The sequence below is a fragment of the Apodemus sylvaticus genome, chromosome 5 (genome assembly GCF_947179515.1).
Source record: "Apodemus sylvaticus chromosome 5, mApoSyl1.1, whole genome shotgun sequence".
In the NCBI taxonomy this organism is placed as follows: Eukaryota; Metazoa; Chordata; class Mammalia; order Rodentia; family Muridae; genus Apodemus; species Apodemus sylvaticus.
This window is the reverse complement of record NC_067476.1, coordinates 165041858-165056788: the sequence shown is the minus strand read 5'-3', so window position 1 is coordinate 165056788 and position 14931 is coordinate 165041858. Positions and strand designations below refer to the sequence as shown.

Sequence of the window (14931 nt, the reverse complement as noted above, 5' to 3'; positions counted from 1 at the left end):
CAACTGGCTAGATACAAAGTTCTGTTTCCTTTCTTTTGTCACCCCATTTAGTAGGTATGTCAGGCCCTCCCCAGCTCCAGCTATATGAGAACTTGTCCTCCATATATCTCTGAGCAAGCTTCTGGCTTTTTCTCCAGAGTACATTTTGCCCACAGCTCTGCTGTTTTCCCCAATCCTTGATAACTATTCACCAGATTCAGTGACTCTCACTTATTTAAACTATATGTCCCTACCCACCCTGCCAAACCCACACTCAAAATGGAAATGGCAGGTTGTTCTTTTGTTCTCTGCTCTGCCTCTACTCCTTGATGCTAGGTGAACTCTGTAAATGTTTTTGTTAAATGGATGCACTAACTTTGTAGGTGGAAGAAGAAATAAGTATGAGAAGGAAGAAGAAAGGGAAAGGAAGAAAGAAGGGACTAGGAATTGATTTTCACTCCAAACAAAAGTTACTGGACAAGATCAATGGTTTCTTAGAACAAAATGGAAAGGGATCTGGTGAAGCAAAGCCAACTTAGCCCTGTGTCAGGTACTGTGGGCAGGTGATAGAATGAGCACTGCCTAGACAAGAAGAGGTCTAGTTACCAGGTCCCTTGCAAAGCAAGCAAGAACCTCTGCCCAAATTTCAAAACACGGACCCAAAGTAAGAGGTAAGGAACAGAGTATAGGAAACAAACTTTTCCTGAGAAATCAAATATGAGTAAAGACAGGAGTCTGTTCATGCATGGCTTCTGTATTTAACATAACACTGTTCATGGGGACAATAAACACCAGGGTACAGAAGACACTTACAGGAACAAACACATGCTGAAAACAAAGCAAACACCATCTGGTACTAACAGTCTCCATGATTTCTCTTATTTAGCTACCTACTGGGGTCTTGTTTCCCTTGCAGACCTGCTGTTCCCACTAAGTACCAGCATGCTCCCACCAATAGGGATAATGTTCCAGACCAAAGGTCCCTGATTGTTGTTGACATGTGGGTCAGGTACCTTCGGTGGGTGAGGAAACTGCCGTTGGCATGGCCAGAGCCGTCGCAACCTGGGGTGGGGCAAGTAGGGCCCTCATTCTTCAGCGACTTCCACGAGAAAGATGAACCATTGAGAGCTCCCTCTTTTTGCCTCCGAGCAGCCAGTGGGCAGCCAGAAGCACTCCTGTGAGAGGCATATTTGCCGCTGATGTGGCCGAGCCCCACACAGCCTGGAACTGGGCACCTAGACACAGAAAGACTGAGGTGACCACAGGGGCCCTCGGTAAGAGGATCAGGGAATCCTGCAAAGCCAAGCTCTAGATACCCAGCATCATGTACTTTATACTTTTGAGTAAGGCAAGAAGCCAGTCAAATCCCATCACTGGCTTTTCAAATGGAGATGTTGTCCCTCTACCTCTTTGCCCTTGGCTTTTGCATAGCAGGGCCTACAACTCAGGAGAGTGGTGAAGGCACCTAGGCCAGGCAGATCAATAGCTTCAGAACTGTGATCTATCACGGCATGGTACCCGTGGGTATTTGGAGAACACAGTACTCAGACAGGAAAGTCTTGGCTTTCACTACCCATAATCACCCTGCTGGAGACTGGCACTCCACTCCTTTGTTCCAGGTACTTGAAGACAGAGATAGAAACACTATGGTGATAATATAGATACAGATGACAAATGTCCTAGGCATGGTGTATGAAGGATTGGCTAGGACCAATGAGATAAGGACAGCAGGGCCTCTAGGAACCTACCCATGTCCCAGAACAAGATCTTCAATCTAAAACTTCCAGCCTTTTCCAACAAATGCAACTCAATTAAATCACCATTCATCATATGTTCACTATATGCTAAGAACCAGGCAAATACATAGGATTCAAGGATACTGCTGCCATATTTTACAGAATTCTCTGTGGATGCAAAGAAGTCAGGACAGGACATCTTCAGGAAGAGAGAAAACCAGAATCAGTCTCCTATTGACAGGTAATCTCTTGCTGTATCCTGCTCCTGGGGATAGGGCATAATGCCTAGCTAGAGAGTAGCAACGTGGCTGCACCAAGTTAGTACCCCATGTCAACTCCAGGAAACCCTTAGAGAAAGTCTCCTAACTACCTTTGCCAAGGCCCTGTTTCTTTTCTTTCTTTTAAAAAAAGATTTATTTATTTATTTATTTATTCATTTATGTTATACATACAAGTTCACCACCATTGCTCTCTTCAGACACACCAGAAGAGGGCACCAGACCCCATTACAGATGGTTGTGAGCCACCATGTGGTTGCTAGGAATTGAACTCAGGATCTCTGGAAGAGTAGTCAGTGCTCTTAACTGCTGAGCCATCTCTCCAGCCCTCCTGCTTCTTCTATCTGAATAGCCCCCTGGTTCCTCTCCTCCCCTTCTTGCTCTTCCAGCCTACATAGGCCTTAGACAACATAGAATGTCAACAAGGTCAACACAAGTTGATCTCAGCCTGAAGCCCATAACAAGGACACACCAAGAACACTCCACAGAGGTTTTGGATAACTCACATTCAATGTCTAGCTCCTTAAATTTGGATGCCCACCGCTGTGAAGTATGGAACACCTAGGCCAAAGATAGCCAACCTGAGTGAGTGTTAAGATGAGACCCCTACTGAGTCCCCAATAATCACAAACTCAAAAGACCAGCTGATACAGGCTCTTTAGTCATCCTAGACAGCTGAATTCTTCTAACTACTTGAAGAGCTTCTAACCTCCTTGCAAAGAGTTTCTACTATTCACTAGAATCTTATATATAAGCAGTATTCAGGAGTGATTCTTTTCTCTTAACAATGATGTCAAATCTTCAAAATCCTGCTTGACATTAATATTGAGACATGACTATGGCATGAGCCAACAGGCTTTCATGCTCCTTGGATGAGCTTATCTTTTCCAGAATGAACAGTAGGGCATAGAAGCCATGTGTGCAGTGATATGAGACATGGGTCCAGGACAGTAGAGACAGCAGAGTAATGTCAGATCCAGAGTGGCTTGGACAACATGGACCTCCAGGAGCGGTCAATAGAGCAGAGAAAGTGTCACCACCTGACCTGGAAGCTCTGTTGACTTCTATGACCTCAAAGTATTGACATGACTTAGTTTCAAACAGTGCTTATATAAAACATTAAGAATGAGAATTCTAGCACAACCCTTGCAAAACTACAACTCACACCTGCTAACAAAACCCCACCCTTCCATAGGACTTGGTATATCCATTAAAGTTTCTGCTTTAGTCTGTACTTGTTTAAAGATGATGGTCAATAATAAATATTTTATGAGCAAGGGGAAGCTCCATAAAACAGAAATACTAGCAGGTACCCAATTCTTGCTATAGTCATTAGTAAAGTCATTATGCAAGTGCTGCATGATATCTAAAGATCGAGTCTCCTCCTAGTGGCAGAACCTTTGATTTTTAAAAAGCAAACTTGATAGCACTTTAGAAAGAGGAAAACTATTTCCCTAGCTAATTTGAAAAGCATCAATTTGACCTTATTCATTTGCAAATGCAGCATAATTCACCAACAAAATACACCCAGCAGGGCCCTTGCTGATATGCTTGGTAAAGGCTTTTCATCCATATGACTTCAGGCAAACGCTTAGATTCTTAAGCAGAACTTCTTTTTTCTCTCTTTTTTTACAACAAGATTTAACCAGCACATATTTTTTTGCATTGCATTACAAGCTTTGTTGACAAAATTAAATAAATTTTATTAGACTTAATAGTTGGTGGTGGCAACCCCTTCAGAATGATGTGGTGCTGGTTATGCCTTTGTTCTATAGCTAACTCAATTTTGACTACAGTTGGAACAAGCTGGGAGAAGTGTAATCCCAGGCCAAGTTGATTTTTGGCTAAGTGAGTGTTGTTGGCCCAGTAAACAACATAGGGAAGGCCTGCTTCTTGAAAGCTGACTGGGTCCAGCCCCAACAAGTAGCCTAAATCCCGATCAACCCCCCAAACAAAGACACCCGTTCTGTTCACCTGGTGAGAAACCTTCTGTCCATTTTACTAAGGGTCAGCTCTGAGTTCCCATGTCCTGGGTAAATTGGTCACTGGGTCATTCCTATTTGAGCCTGTGACAGGGCATGTCCTCACCTGCAAAGGTGTGAGTGCCGCAGGAAACTAGCTATCTTACAACAATACAAGCACCTACTGACTTCATCATATATGGTCAAGGTTTTCCCGTAAGCCCCCAGAAGACATATCACCCATTCTACCCCCACCTTACCCCAGGAGAATGGAAATAGTCAACTGTATTTTTTTTTTTTTTTCGAGACAGGGTTTCTCTGCATAGCCCTGGCTGTCCTGGAACTCACTCTGTAGACCAGGCTGGCCTCGAACTCAGAGATCCGCCTGCCTCTGCCTCCCAGAGTGCAGGGATTACAGGCGTGCGCCACCACCGCCCAGCTAGTCAACTGTATTTTTGCTTCAGGGACTTGTGTCACTTAAGATCTACAAAAGATGTGGGAATTTTCTAGAACTCCTGGTAAGACAATGAGCTCACCTGGTGAGACAATTGAGCTCTTTTCTGTCCCTCACCTCTTGAAGTTCTAGCCCATGCACTCGTAATAGCAAATGATGAAAAAGCCTCTTACTATGATATTTTGGTGGTCAAACCCAATTTTCCCAAGAAAAATGAAGAGGGATTAGACTAGCCTTAAAATACCACCCTGATACCTAACGGAGAAAAGTAACAAAATCTCCAAGCTTAAAAAGGTGTCTCTGGTTCCTAATTAGGAGACATATATATATATATATATATATATATATATATATATATATATATATATATAGAGAGAGAGAGAGAGAGAGAGAGAGAGAGAGAAAGAGACAGAGAGAGAGACAGAGAGAGACAGAGAGTAGAAGAAGCAATCAAAGATGGTAAAGCAGATGGTAATTTTAGTTCACCTAAACTAGACCAACAACACCCAGATACTCACTTAGCAGAAAAAATAGACATCTTCAATGTGTTTTAAGAAAGAAGAGGAAAGATACAGAGAGAAAGGAGAGTAACCAATGTTACTTGTCAGCCCTCGGTAACTTTATTAGATTTATAGAATGGTGAGGGGAAAAAAAGACTGGGACAATAGGAAGAAGGTGGTTTGAGAGAATATTTTAGAGATTATATTGATGAAGGCATGAAAGATGGCCAGAAAATAACATTCCACTGTGAAGGAAATTAAGAACCAAGACACAGGCAAGAGCTATTATTATCATCTTGGGTCAGAAGGTCCACATTGTTTTTACTCAATAAGATTTTGTATGAAGATACAGCTGCTTGAAACACTGTATGCCTTAAAAAAGTCAGTATCTACTCCTAAAAACCAAATTATATTTATCACCTCTCATCCTGTTCAAATTGCCAAGCATAGAGATATCAACTGTGTTCTAGATGAAGACATGCCAATTTATTGTCAACTACAAAAAAAAAGGGATGACTAATCTTCCATATTATTTGAAGATTATCAAAAATATTCTTTTCTCCCTTGATAAACTCTCTTCGCAGAAAAATCCCTTTCTGGGAGGAAGGAAATGGAAGAAATTGATCAAATACATCAGGTAAAATTGGTGGACTTTTATCTAAGTCAGGAAAGATGGTACCATTATAATAGAGAAGTATATGAGGATGATAAGCAACTTGCTACTTTTTTTTAAAAATCCAACTGTATATATGTTTTTTTAAAATCCAACTATATATATGTTTTAAAAGTTAAGTGAAGAATAAACACAAATATAAAACATTTGACTTTGCCCTTTATGTATACTGATTTTGGTGTCAAGATAAAATTATATAAATCTCTCTGTGTAGCCCTTGCTGTCCTGAAATTTACTGTGTAGATCAGACCAGGCTGGCCTTGAAATCACAAAGATTTGCCTGTCTCTACCTCCAGAGTGCTGGGATTAAAGGTATGCCCTACCATGCCCACTTTGTAAAAACTACTTTTTAAAAAGTTACCTTAGCATCAGATAGGTCATACCTTGGAATTGATTCAGCTGTGTACATAAACAAGCTAAGACCAAAATGCCAGCTATGTGTTTTTTTTCACTGAATGACCCTTCATTGTTAAGCTAGGGAATATATATGCTGTATCTAACTGGTAATCAGAAAAAAGAAAACAGCTTATAAAAGAGAGAAAATAAAGACCAAGGATATCCTCTTTAGTCCCCAGACTCTCCTCCTTCATTAGTTCTAGACAGATGTGCTGATGGTCAGACAGGTAATATTCAAAGATGCAATATCATCCTAATGAACTGCCCTCCAAAACTTTATATCTGCACCTTCTTGTCAGACAAAATACATACTACATGGCCTGTGGGGAATCCCAGAACCATTTTGGGGTGGTAGGGCACTTAGCTTCTCAAAGCACCTCTAACCTGAACCCAGAGAACACACTCTGGGATCAATATCCAGGAATCAATGTATCAGGTTCCAGGATTTCTGTAAAAACGAAGATTGTCATGAATCAATTTAGTAGCCATGTGTGAGGAAAAGCCTAAAGTAAGTTGTTTCATTTTGTTTTGGTTTTGAGATAAGCTCTCATTATGTAGCTCAGATACTCAATGATACTCCTGCTTCTAACCTCTCAACTTCTGGGATTACAGATTTGTATTCAAAAGAATTGTTTCTGTTTTTGTTGTTTAGTTAAAACATTTTTAAAAAAAAAATCTCAAGTTTTTTAACATAATGAAGGAGCCATCATGACCCAACATACTTCATCAACTCGGGGTCCTCCTTGTCATCCTTGGTAGGCGCCACCTTGAGTCCACTCTTCTTGGCACGTGGGCAGCCTGACAAACTGGTTTTGAAAGAGGAAAACATGCCACCTCAGTCCCAGAACAGCAGCTCCCTCACTGTCTGCCTCATGCTACTCCCTCAAGTTCTGTGGCCCCCTGTGGGGGTGGGAAGGAGGGAAGAAAGGATCAATCAGTCAGCTGACTCATCAGGTATGCTTTCATGTGGAACAGAGCTGGCTCTTACAGAGCCTTCAAACAGGGCAACAGAACAATAGAAAGTGGGAAACATCTTCAGGAGCCTCTAATCTGACACTTTATCTTTTGATTTACTGCAAAGGGATAACAGCAATGCTGGAAGCACCATCAATTCAAAAGAGATATAAATGGGCTCTATTTGTTGGCAACTTTAATATCTTATTCAGAACATTAGAACTTTGTCTAAGTCAGAACTTTCACCACTACCCTTATCCCCACTCACCTCCGGTGTGAAGCATAGTTCCCTGTTATGTGGCCAGAGCCATCACAGCCAGGTGTGGGGCACCTGCAGAGGAACATAGGATGAGATCAGAGCTTATAAAGACATATGCCCTTTTGGGCTTGGTTCTCAACAGAGTCCATCAAAATCTTAAGCTCTAGGTCCCTCAACCCCCCCCCCCCCCATTTAAGCATCACATACCTTAGTCTGTTATTGCCGGCAACAGGTATTTAATAAGATCATATCAGGGACTCAGTACTGACCCTCTGCCACTCCCAGGGAAACCCAAATAGCCAAGAAAAGAGTAGGTGAATGAACCTAGCTTTACACAGGACAACAAATAGGGCACTGGATTCAGCCTGCAGTGTACACTGCATCCAAAGGAGAGTGTATGTTCCCAGCTTAGCCTTTTATTGAGTTGCAGTCATATATGATTATCTAGAACACATTTAAGTCTTATGTTTAATCATGAGAACTCAGAGATGTGCCCATGAGTACCATCTATGTGGCCACTGCAGACCTGATCCCTGCTTGGTGAGTGCAGAACCCAGCCAGTGCCTTTTATGGGCACACGGACCCAGCAAAGACAAAATAAGAAACACAAAATTAAAAAAAAATCAAGGTTTATACATCCAAAAATGTCTCATGAATATATCCCAAACAGTGGTAGAAATACTATAATATTATGAACATGGACTTTTCTTGAGTTATTTTCTCCCAAGTGGAAAATGGCAGGTGTTGGTTGATGGGGCTGACTTGAAGGTAAACCCATCTCATCAGATCTGCTGCTTTGCATCTTGCCAGTAATTACAGTGCCATCCTATGGAAAGAAGTGAGCATTTGGTATTGGTTATCCAAAGTGCTCCTCCATGGCATCCAGTCCCTAGGAAGTCTCTGACTTCCTGAATACAAGCAGTATCTGACCTTTGAAATATAGTACTTCTTATATGAAGGACAGAAGCTAGAAGTCTGACATCCCAGAGGATGGCATAGCTGACATCACTTCTTGTGACTTTATTTCTGGCCCCCCAGACCCATTGAGGGTATCTTCCCAGACACCTCAGGTCCCTCACAGTGTAAAATACTGGATACTTTGACTCTCAGGCTGCTGACCCACCAAATCTTTCTCTAGTCTTCATGAGGCCATGTAGTGGATAGTAGTAGAGCTACATTACCACCATGGTAGCCCTACTGTGCAGAAGTCCAAGTACAGGGAACTGAGAATAATTCCTCCCTGCTTTCAGTAGAAAGAAGCTCAGTCTGAGGTCCAGGAATTCTGCTCTTTGTCTTCATGTCAAGGAAGCATCCAGCAGAGGTTTAGTACAGAAAGTGGTGGTCACTCAGTAGCCACACAGCAACCTAAGCCTCTGAGCTATGAGTGACACCATGAGTGAGGTGCAGAAATACTCAATAGCATCCATGAGTTTTGGGAGGGACCACGGCTTCCTAAGAATAAGCAGGTGCCTAGAACGTAGGAGAATGTTCTGTATTCCTTGCAAAACCATAACTTGATGGCTTTCCTTCAAGTTACACTTAAAGAGGATAGTATCCATATAGTAAGAGGACTGAATTTCCTTGATATACTCCTTATGGAAGCAGCCACAAAAAAATTAGAGCTGTCTTTATCCTTACTATTATCTGCTTCTAAGTGCCTTGCCTGAAGAGAAGAAAGAATTTATACCTAAATGTTGATTCTACCTTGGTGGTACCTCGGATCTCTCTTTGTGTCTCATTCCTGTGCTGCAGAAAAGCTACTAACCCTCTTTATAGCCTGACATGTCTCCTCTGCATGGAATAGTATGTATATTTACATCATGGTGAACTGAGCAGCTCTAGGCAGCCCCTTATCACATACAGAAGGAGAGCAAACATCCCTGAAACTCACTTAAAAACAGAACATGGCAGATCATGTCTGTATTTTAGCATTTATAGGAAGACCACAAGAAGAGCTCATTTGCACTACTTTGGACAGTTTGAAGCCTACACAGACAAAACAAGAATCCCAGGAGCACTGGAGTATCAGGAAATGTAGAAAAGAGGTCATGGTCCCCTTCCCCCAAGACCACACTGGAGTCTACTGCAACAAGGTGATGGACCCAGAAAAAGCTCTGGAACAAGAAGTGCTCTGGAGGCAATACAGACCCCTGAGACATATACCCATATAAGGAGGCTTTACTCCTCTGTGCCTACAGAAGCTTTATGTTAAAGTATTTTTTTAACAGGCTTAGGGTGCAGACTCTCCCAGGGTCTTTCTTCTAATGGATCAGCCAAGCTTCCTCCTGCTTGCCTTGAATGTCTGTTTCAGGGCCACAGAATGTATAGTTATATCCTGAAATAGAGTGTTCCCTAGGGCCCGAGTTTGAAAAGGAAGCAGAATTCAATATTTAAAAAAAAATAGGTATGAGGGTAGGAGAGAAAACAAGAAAGTTAATAAAGTGTTTAGAGGGATGTCATGTATGTGGGGAAAGCAGTTTCCTGAGGCTATAGAACTGAGTTCTCCAACTTTGAGTTTCATGATTAAACTACAGTGTTAGTAAATAAGTAATTATATGCGCCTACAAGATATGCAACTGACATTCATTACCAGAAGGAATGGAGCTGATTAGAGAAGAACAGAGTGGGCATTGGAAAACCATGGGTTTATGTCCTGGTGTAAATCAGCTCAAGTCTCTTCTGCTATTAGCGTTCTAGCTCCTTGTCCAAAAGGCACTAGTACCCAGACCTGTCTAGTCCTAAATCTGACCCAGGGAGTATTGGCCTGGATTCACAGCCCCTATCACAAAGGACTGTGAGAGAAAAGGCCCTTGCCCTGTTGTGAGGAACTGAACAACAGGACAGTATCTCCTTCTTCCAATGTCTTTCTACTCAGCTCTGGTTACCTGAATAAGTGACCGTAACCACAGCTCAGGGTCATGGAGGCTATAATGTCACAGATCAACAGCGAAAATAAAGCCAGAAACAATGGAGGCACCAGCTCCAGCTCCAAGAGAACAGATGCCTGGAAACCTCTGGGTGCTTGCTCCTCTCTTCTGAGGACTGTCATGAAAACTGACAGTTGCAGATGTCCACAGAGCCTGGTCTGCACATGTGTTAAGGCAGAGAGGCACAGAAGCAGGGAGAGTTCCAGCAGAGAGAAGGCAAAAAGCACTGTGTAGGACTGGAAGGGCACCAGGGAGAAATACAACAGCCAAGGCAGGGTTGGGAGTGGGAAGCAAGAAACATTCTCTGGTATTGTTAGTGACAGTTCATTTGACAAGAGCCCCGAAGCCTATACAGTATAGTAGCCTATAGCCACTAAACCATAGCCAAGTTACAGCTTTTCTCAGTATCTAGAGTGGTAATAAGAAAAGCAGGCCCAGCAGCCCTGTCAGAGTCTTTGGGAGTAGTTGGGGAAAGAGATGGAGCAGTACAGGAGCTCTGCTCCAACAAGTGAGATAGACAGTGGTCAGAGGTTCAGATTGCTCAAAGCTGGAGTCACAGGTGCAAGGACAGCCCAGCCAAGCAGAATCAGCCCTTTCAAGCCCTGCTTCTCTTCCCCATCCCAGGAAAGCAGAGCCAGCCTGGGATGGTATCTTAGAGAAGGCTGACTTGATAGGAACCTCTTAAAGGAGAGAGCAAAGCTAGGGAGCTGCCCAAGAGATAGGCAGTCAGTGAGCGCAAACATACTTGAGGTCAGCAGAGTGGGCAGCCATGAGGTTTCTGAGGCTCTTGTCAGCAAGAGGGCAACCAGAGAGGCTGAAAGAGAAGAGATGGGATATGGGGTGAGCCATAGAGGGGAGCAGAGGAGATGAGGAGGAACCCTTCCCCCCTACACACATACACAAAGCACTAGAGCAAGACCAGAGGAGCAGGGCACGAACCTGCGATGGGAGGCATAGTTCCCGGTGATATGGCCACTGCCGTCACAGCCGGGGGTGGGACAGCTGGACAAAGGAAAAAGAGCGTCAGAACAGAGAACATGCACACCTGCAGGCCTTCCCCCAGAACAAGTCAATTAAAAGCAGGTGGCCATCCTCAGATCACAGCTCTCACCTTTGGGACTGGAAATTTCTCCTATACAACTTAACTCAAGAAGGAAAAAGAATTTGAAATTAGGATACCCCTACATTTGTGTAGACACTGTGTAGACATTTGTGCTCATGAACATGTAGATGGAGTACTCCTCTCTTCTACAGTTCCTAAAGCAGTACAATTTTCTCTGAGAATGAGAACACAGACCCAGTCAGCCTGGGAAGGCCTGATGCCAAAGTAGCAAGAAAATAGTGGTGTACAGTATAAGGAAAGAAGGATCACTATATCCTCCATAAAATTAGCTCTGAGATTAGGTGAGAGTTTAGATCAACAGTGGAAAAGGTGCTATGCCTAGCTCTTCTTAGTCTTTTAGAGGACATGTGGCAGAAGAGGTTAATGAAAAACATTGCCTCTTCTACCCTGAGGTCCAGCAGCAACCAGAGTTGAGAGCTGGGGTCTGAACCTCTCTTCCCATGACTATAATACTCATCTTGCTCTGTTCTGTTCTGGATTGTGGACTGGACCAGAGGAGCTTCCTGATTCTTAATTGCCTTTATAGGATCATGTTCATAGCCAGCTCAGTACAAAGCTGAAAGAAAACTCATCACTGTGAACTACCTGGATCTAGGTAGTTGCTGAGTTCTGGGACCAGGTCTGCTCTCCCTGGGAAGCCAGTCTGCCAAGGCATCACTTACGTGAGAAGCTCCTTCTTTATGTCCTTGGAAAGAAACTTCAGCTTAAAGTTGGTTAGGGTGACTTCCCCTGGGTACTTTCGCTCCTCAAAGTTCTCTTCTGACACCTCTTGATCATCTGCTTCGGAAGAAGCAAAAGAGTGTGCTGCTGGCTCTGACTGAAGAAAAAAAAAAAACGCAGGGAATGTTTTAACAACTGGCAAAGAAGTCAGATATCCAACCTAGTAGGAAACAAAGAGGGACTCTTCAGTAGTACTCACAAGATATTTTACCTTATGAAAGAGGGAGAAAGACCTAGCAACCCCAAGACAGAAGACCACACAATGAGGCACTCAGAAATTACCACAGAATGGACACCCAGGTGCAGTACTCTTCAGGGCTCAACTATCAGGAAGCACTAAATAAGGCTGTTGAGGTATTTCAAAGCTGAGTTGGATAATATACTAGTATAAGCCTGAGATCCCTGGTGCACAACAGGATGCATTGATTAGATCAGACACTTAACAAACACCACTAACTGATCTCTAAGCCTGGGAGTAGTTTCTTATTACCCATAGCCTCAGGGGTATGGCACCTGGAGTGAGGAACAACAGCTTTTCCATTGAAAGCCAGGGGTCCTATAGCCTTAGAATAACAGCAAGAGAGGTACACAAGATTTTAGGTTCCAGAAACGTACCAGCTTGCTATGTGGATTTCAACAGGTTATTAAGGCACTGCATCTGGAAAGTTGCAACCCTTAAATAAGAGAAACCCATGGAGCTGCAGCACACAGAGCAGCTCTGGGGAGACAGACTGTAGTAACTATTATGATTCTTGTCATTAAACAAAGCTCTAGGATAGTAATTTGTTTGTCTAAGCATTTGGACAAAGGTCCTCAGAAAGACACACTTAAGAGAACTCTTTAGGGTCAGTGAAGTCAGTAAGTAGAGGCCCCATAATAGGGGCTGAGAGTACTCATAATATCAGAACAATTGCTGTCAAAATTGGTGAGCCATTGGGAAGTACTGATGGGAGGGTCTGAGGAAGGAACACAGAGCAGAGGGAAGGGAATGGAAAAGGCCTGATCTAAGAACTTTGGGGGATGAAATAAGACTAGGAAGGGTGAGGAGAAGAAAGGTTTGGGAAAACTTGGCAAAGTCTGCAGGCAGAGCATAGGGAAGGCCTCAGCAGGAGGACCTCAGGACCTCTAAGAGAGATCCTACTGCAATGGTAGATCATTTCTGGGGAAGACAATGATGTTGCAAGAGGATATGCTGAGGAAATGGAATAAAAAGACTAGAGCTGGGCTGGAGAGATGGCTCAGTGGTTAAGAGCACTGACTGCTCTTCCAAAGGTCCTGAGTTCAATTCCCAGCAACTATATGGTGGCTCACAACCATCTGTAATGGGATCTGATGCCCTCTTCTGGTGTGTCTGAAGACAGCTACAGTGCACTCATATAACTAAAATAAATAAATCTTTAAAAAAAAAAAGATCAGAGCTGAACTAGGGCTAATGAAAAGGCAAGGAAGGGTCCTATGACATCCACCAACCCAAGCCCAAGAAATAAGTTGAGAAGTCACAGCTAGGAGACCAGTGAACAACTTAACCCTGGGATTAAAGCATGAATCATGTAAGTTTCTAAGCCCAAGAATGAAAGAAAATAGTGAAGACACTACACAGAGGGCACCCAAACCTCTACTAAGGCTCCTGCCTAGTACAAGAAGGAACCAACTTCTACAGATTCAGATAGATATGGCTCTATGTGCACTTCCTTTCTGTGAGGGATTACCCCCAGGACTCTTCTAACCCAAGTTAACCTAGGGGGGCTGTAAACTATGCTGTGTTACCTAGACCAGGAGCCCAGTCTATCCCTCTAAAAATTGGGTAGTCCCAAGTCTTACCCAAGGATGGAATAGGGTTTAAAAGAGGGACTAATTTACAGACAAGTAGATTTGGGTGAGGCTCGCCTACCTCACCCACCTCCTAGAGGTATATGGACCAGCTCCCTTCAGATATTCCCTCCAGAAGATGGAGACTGCTAGTCTCACATTGGCTATCCAGACTCTGTTTCTTAGGAAGCATCCTAATAGGGTGGAGAAACTCACACATTTTACCTCAGGTGTGTAGAACAATAGAAAAGAGAATGCTCTAGCTCAGACTCTGATGTCAAGTTATTGCCTTTTTCCCCATCCAGTAGTCATCTTGGGGACTCAGGTCTTTGCCCACCACAAGGATCCCATGCCAAGACCCATGTGCCAGAAGTTCCTTACTGCTCTTGGTCCAAGGAACCAGGCATCTGTTCCACTGTCTGGACAGCAACTGTGTTTGGTGGACTATGTTGGGAAAGGGGAGCAAAGCAGCCTGGGGAGCTATTGATGAAAGGCCCAAGAAAACAAGCTTTTCCCAAATCATCCCCAAGAGATATGAAACATCCTCTTTGGAAAATCCACATTGTTGCTAGCCACTAAATTCTGTTGAGGCAAGAAGACCCACTCTGTTTATGGAATAAGACTGGAGTGTAACAATGCAGGAGAAACCTTTGCTGCAGGCTGTGACCTGAGATTTGGATGCCCAGAAGATAAAGAATCCTGTATGAAAGAGACCTTGGAAGCTCTACATAAACCTCCTAAGGAAAAGATATCTAAGAAGCAAGCAGTGTTCACAGCAGTCCTGAAAGCAGCTGAGAGCCTACATACTCAGGCTACATATAGGACCCCTGGCACTCACCTCCTCAGGCTCTTCCTCTCGAAGTCGACTGGGTTTGGTGTAGTCTAGAGGACGGTCCCACTCATCCTGGCGAGAGGCCTGGCTGGACTGGGGTGAGGTCATAGAGCTGCTGGGGGCACTGGTACTGCTCTGACGCTGAGAGACATCAGGAGACTTGACACCGGGGCTGCTACTGCAGCTGCTACTGCTGGGAAAAGTGCTTTCCCGCTTGCGATGTTTGTGCATGCTCAAGTCCAGAGTTCCATTTTCATCTACCTCAATGTCCACAGCCTGCAAATATGAAAAGTAAGAATAGGGTTAGAAAACTGAGCCACTTCCTGAAAG

General features: G+C 43.5%; 1 protein-coding gene across 2 annotated transcripts in view; it reads right to left on the bottom strand.

Moving 5' to 3' along the window:
* The window catches only part of Myt1 (myelin transcription factor 1), a 36993-nt gene that overhangs the window by 5561 nt on the left and 16501 nt on the right, over positions 1-14931 (bottom strand). For both annotated transcript variants that reach the window (XM_052181607.1, XM_052181608.1), the window contains 7 exons: positions 14608-14877; positions 11903-12057; positions 11057-11119; positions 10863-10931; positions 7200-7262; positions 6700-6783; positions 993-1214 (listed from right to left, as the gene is read on the bottom strand). In XM_052181607.1, coding sequence (XP_052037567.1) covers positions 993-1214; positions 6700-6783; positions 7200-7262; positions 10863-10931; positions 11057-11119; positions 11903-12057; positions 14608-14877 — 926 coding nt within the window. The remainder of the gene's footprint in view (positions 1-992; positions 1215-6699; positions 6784-7199; positions 7263-10862; positions 10932-11056; positions 11120-11902; positions 12058-14607; positions 14878-14931) is intronic.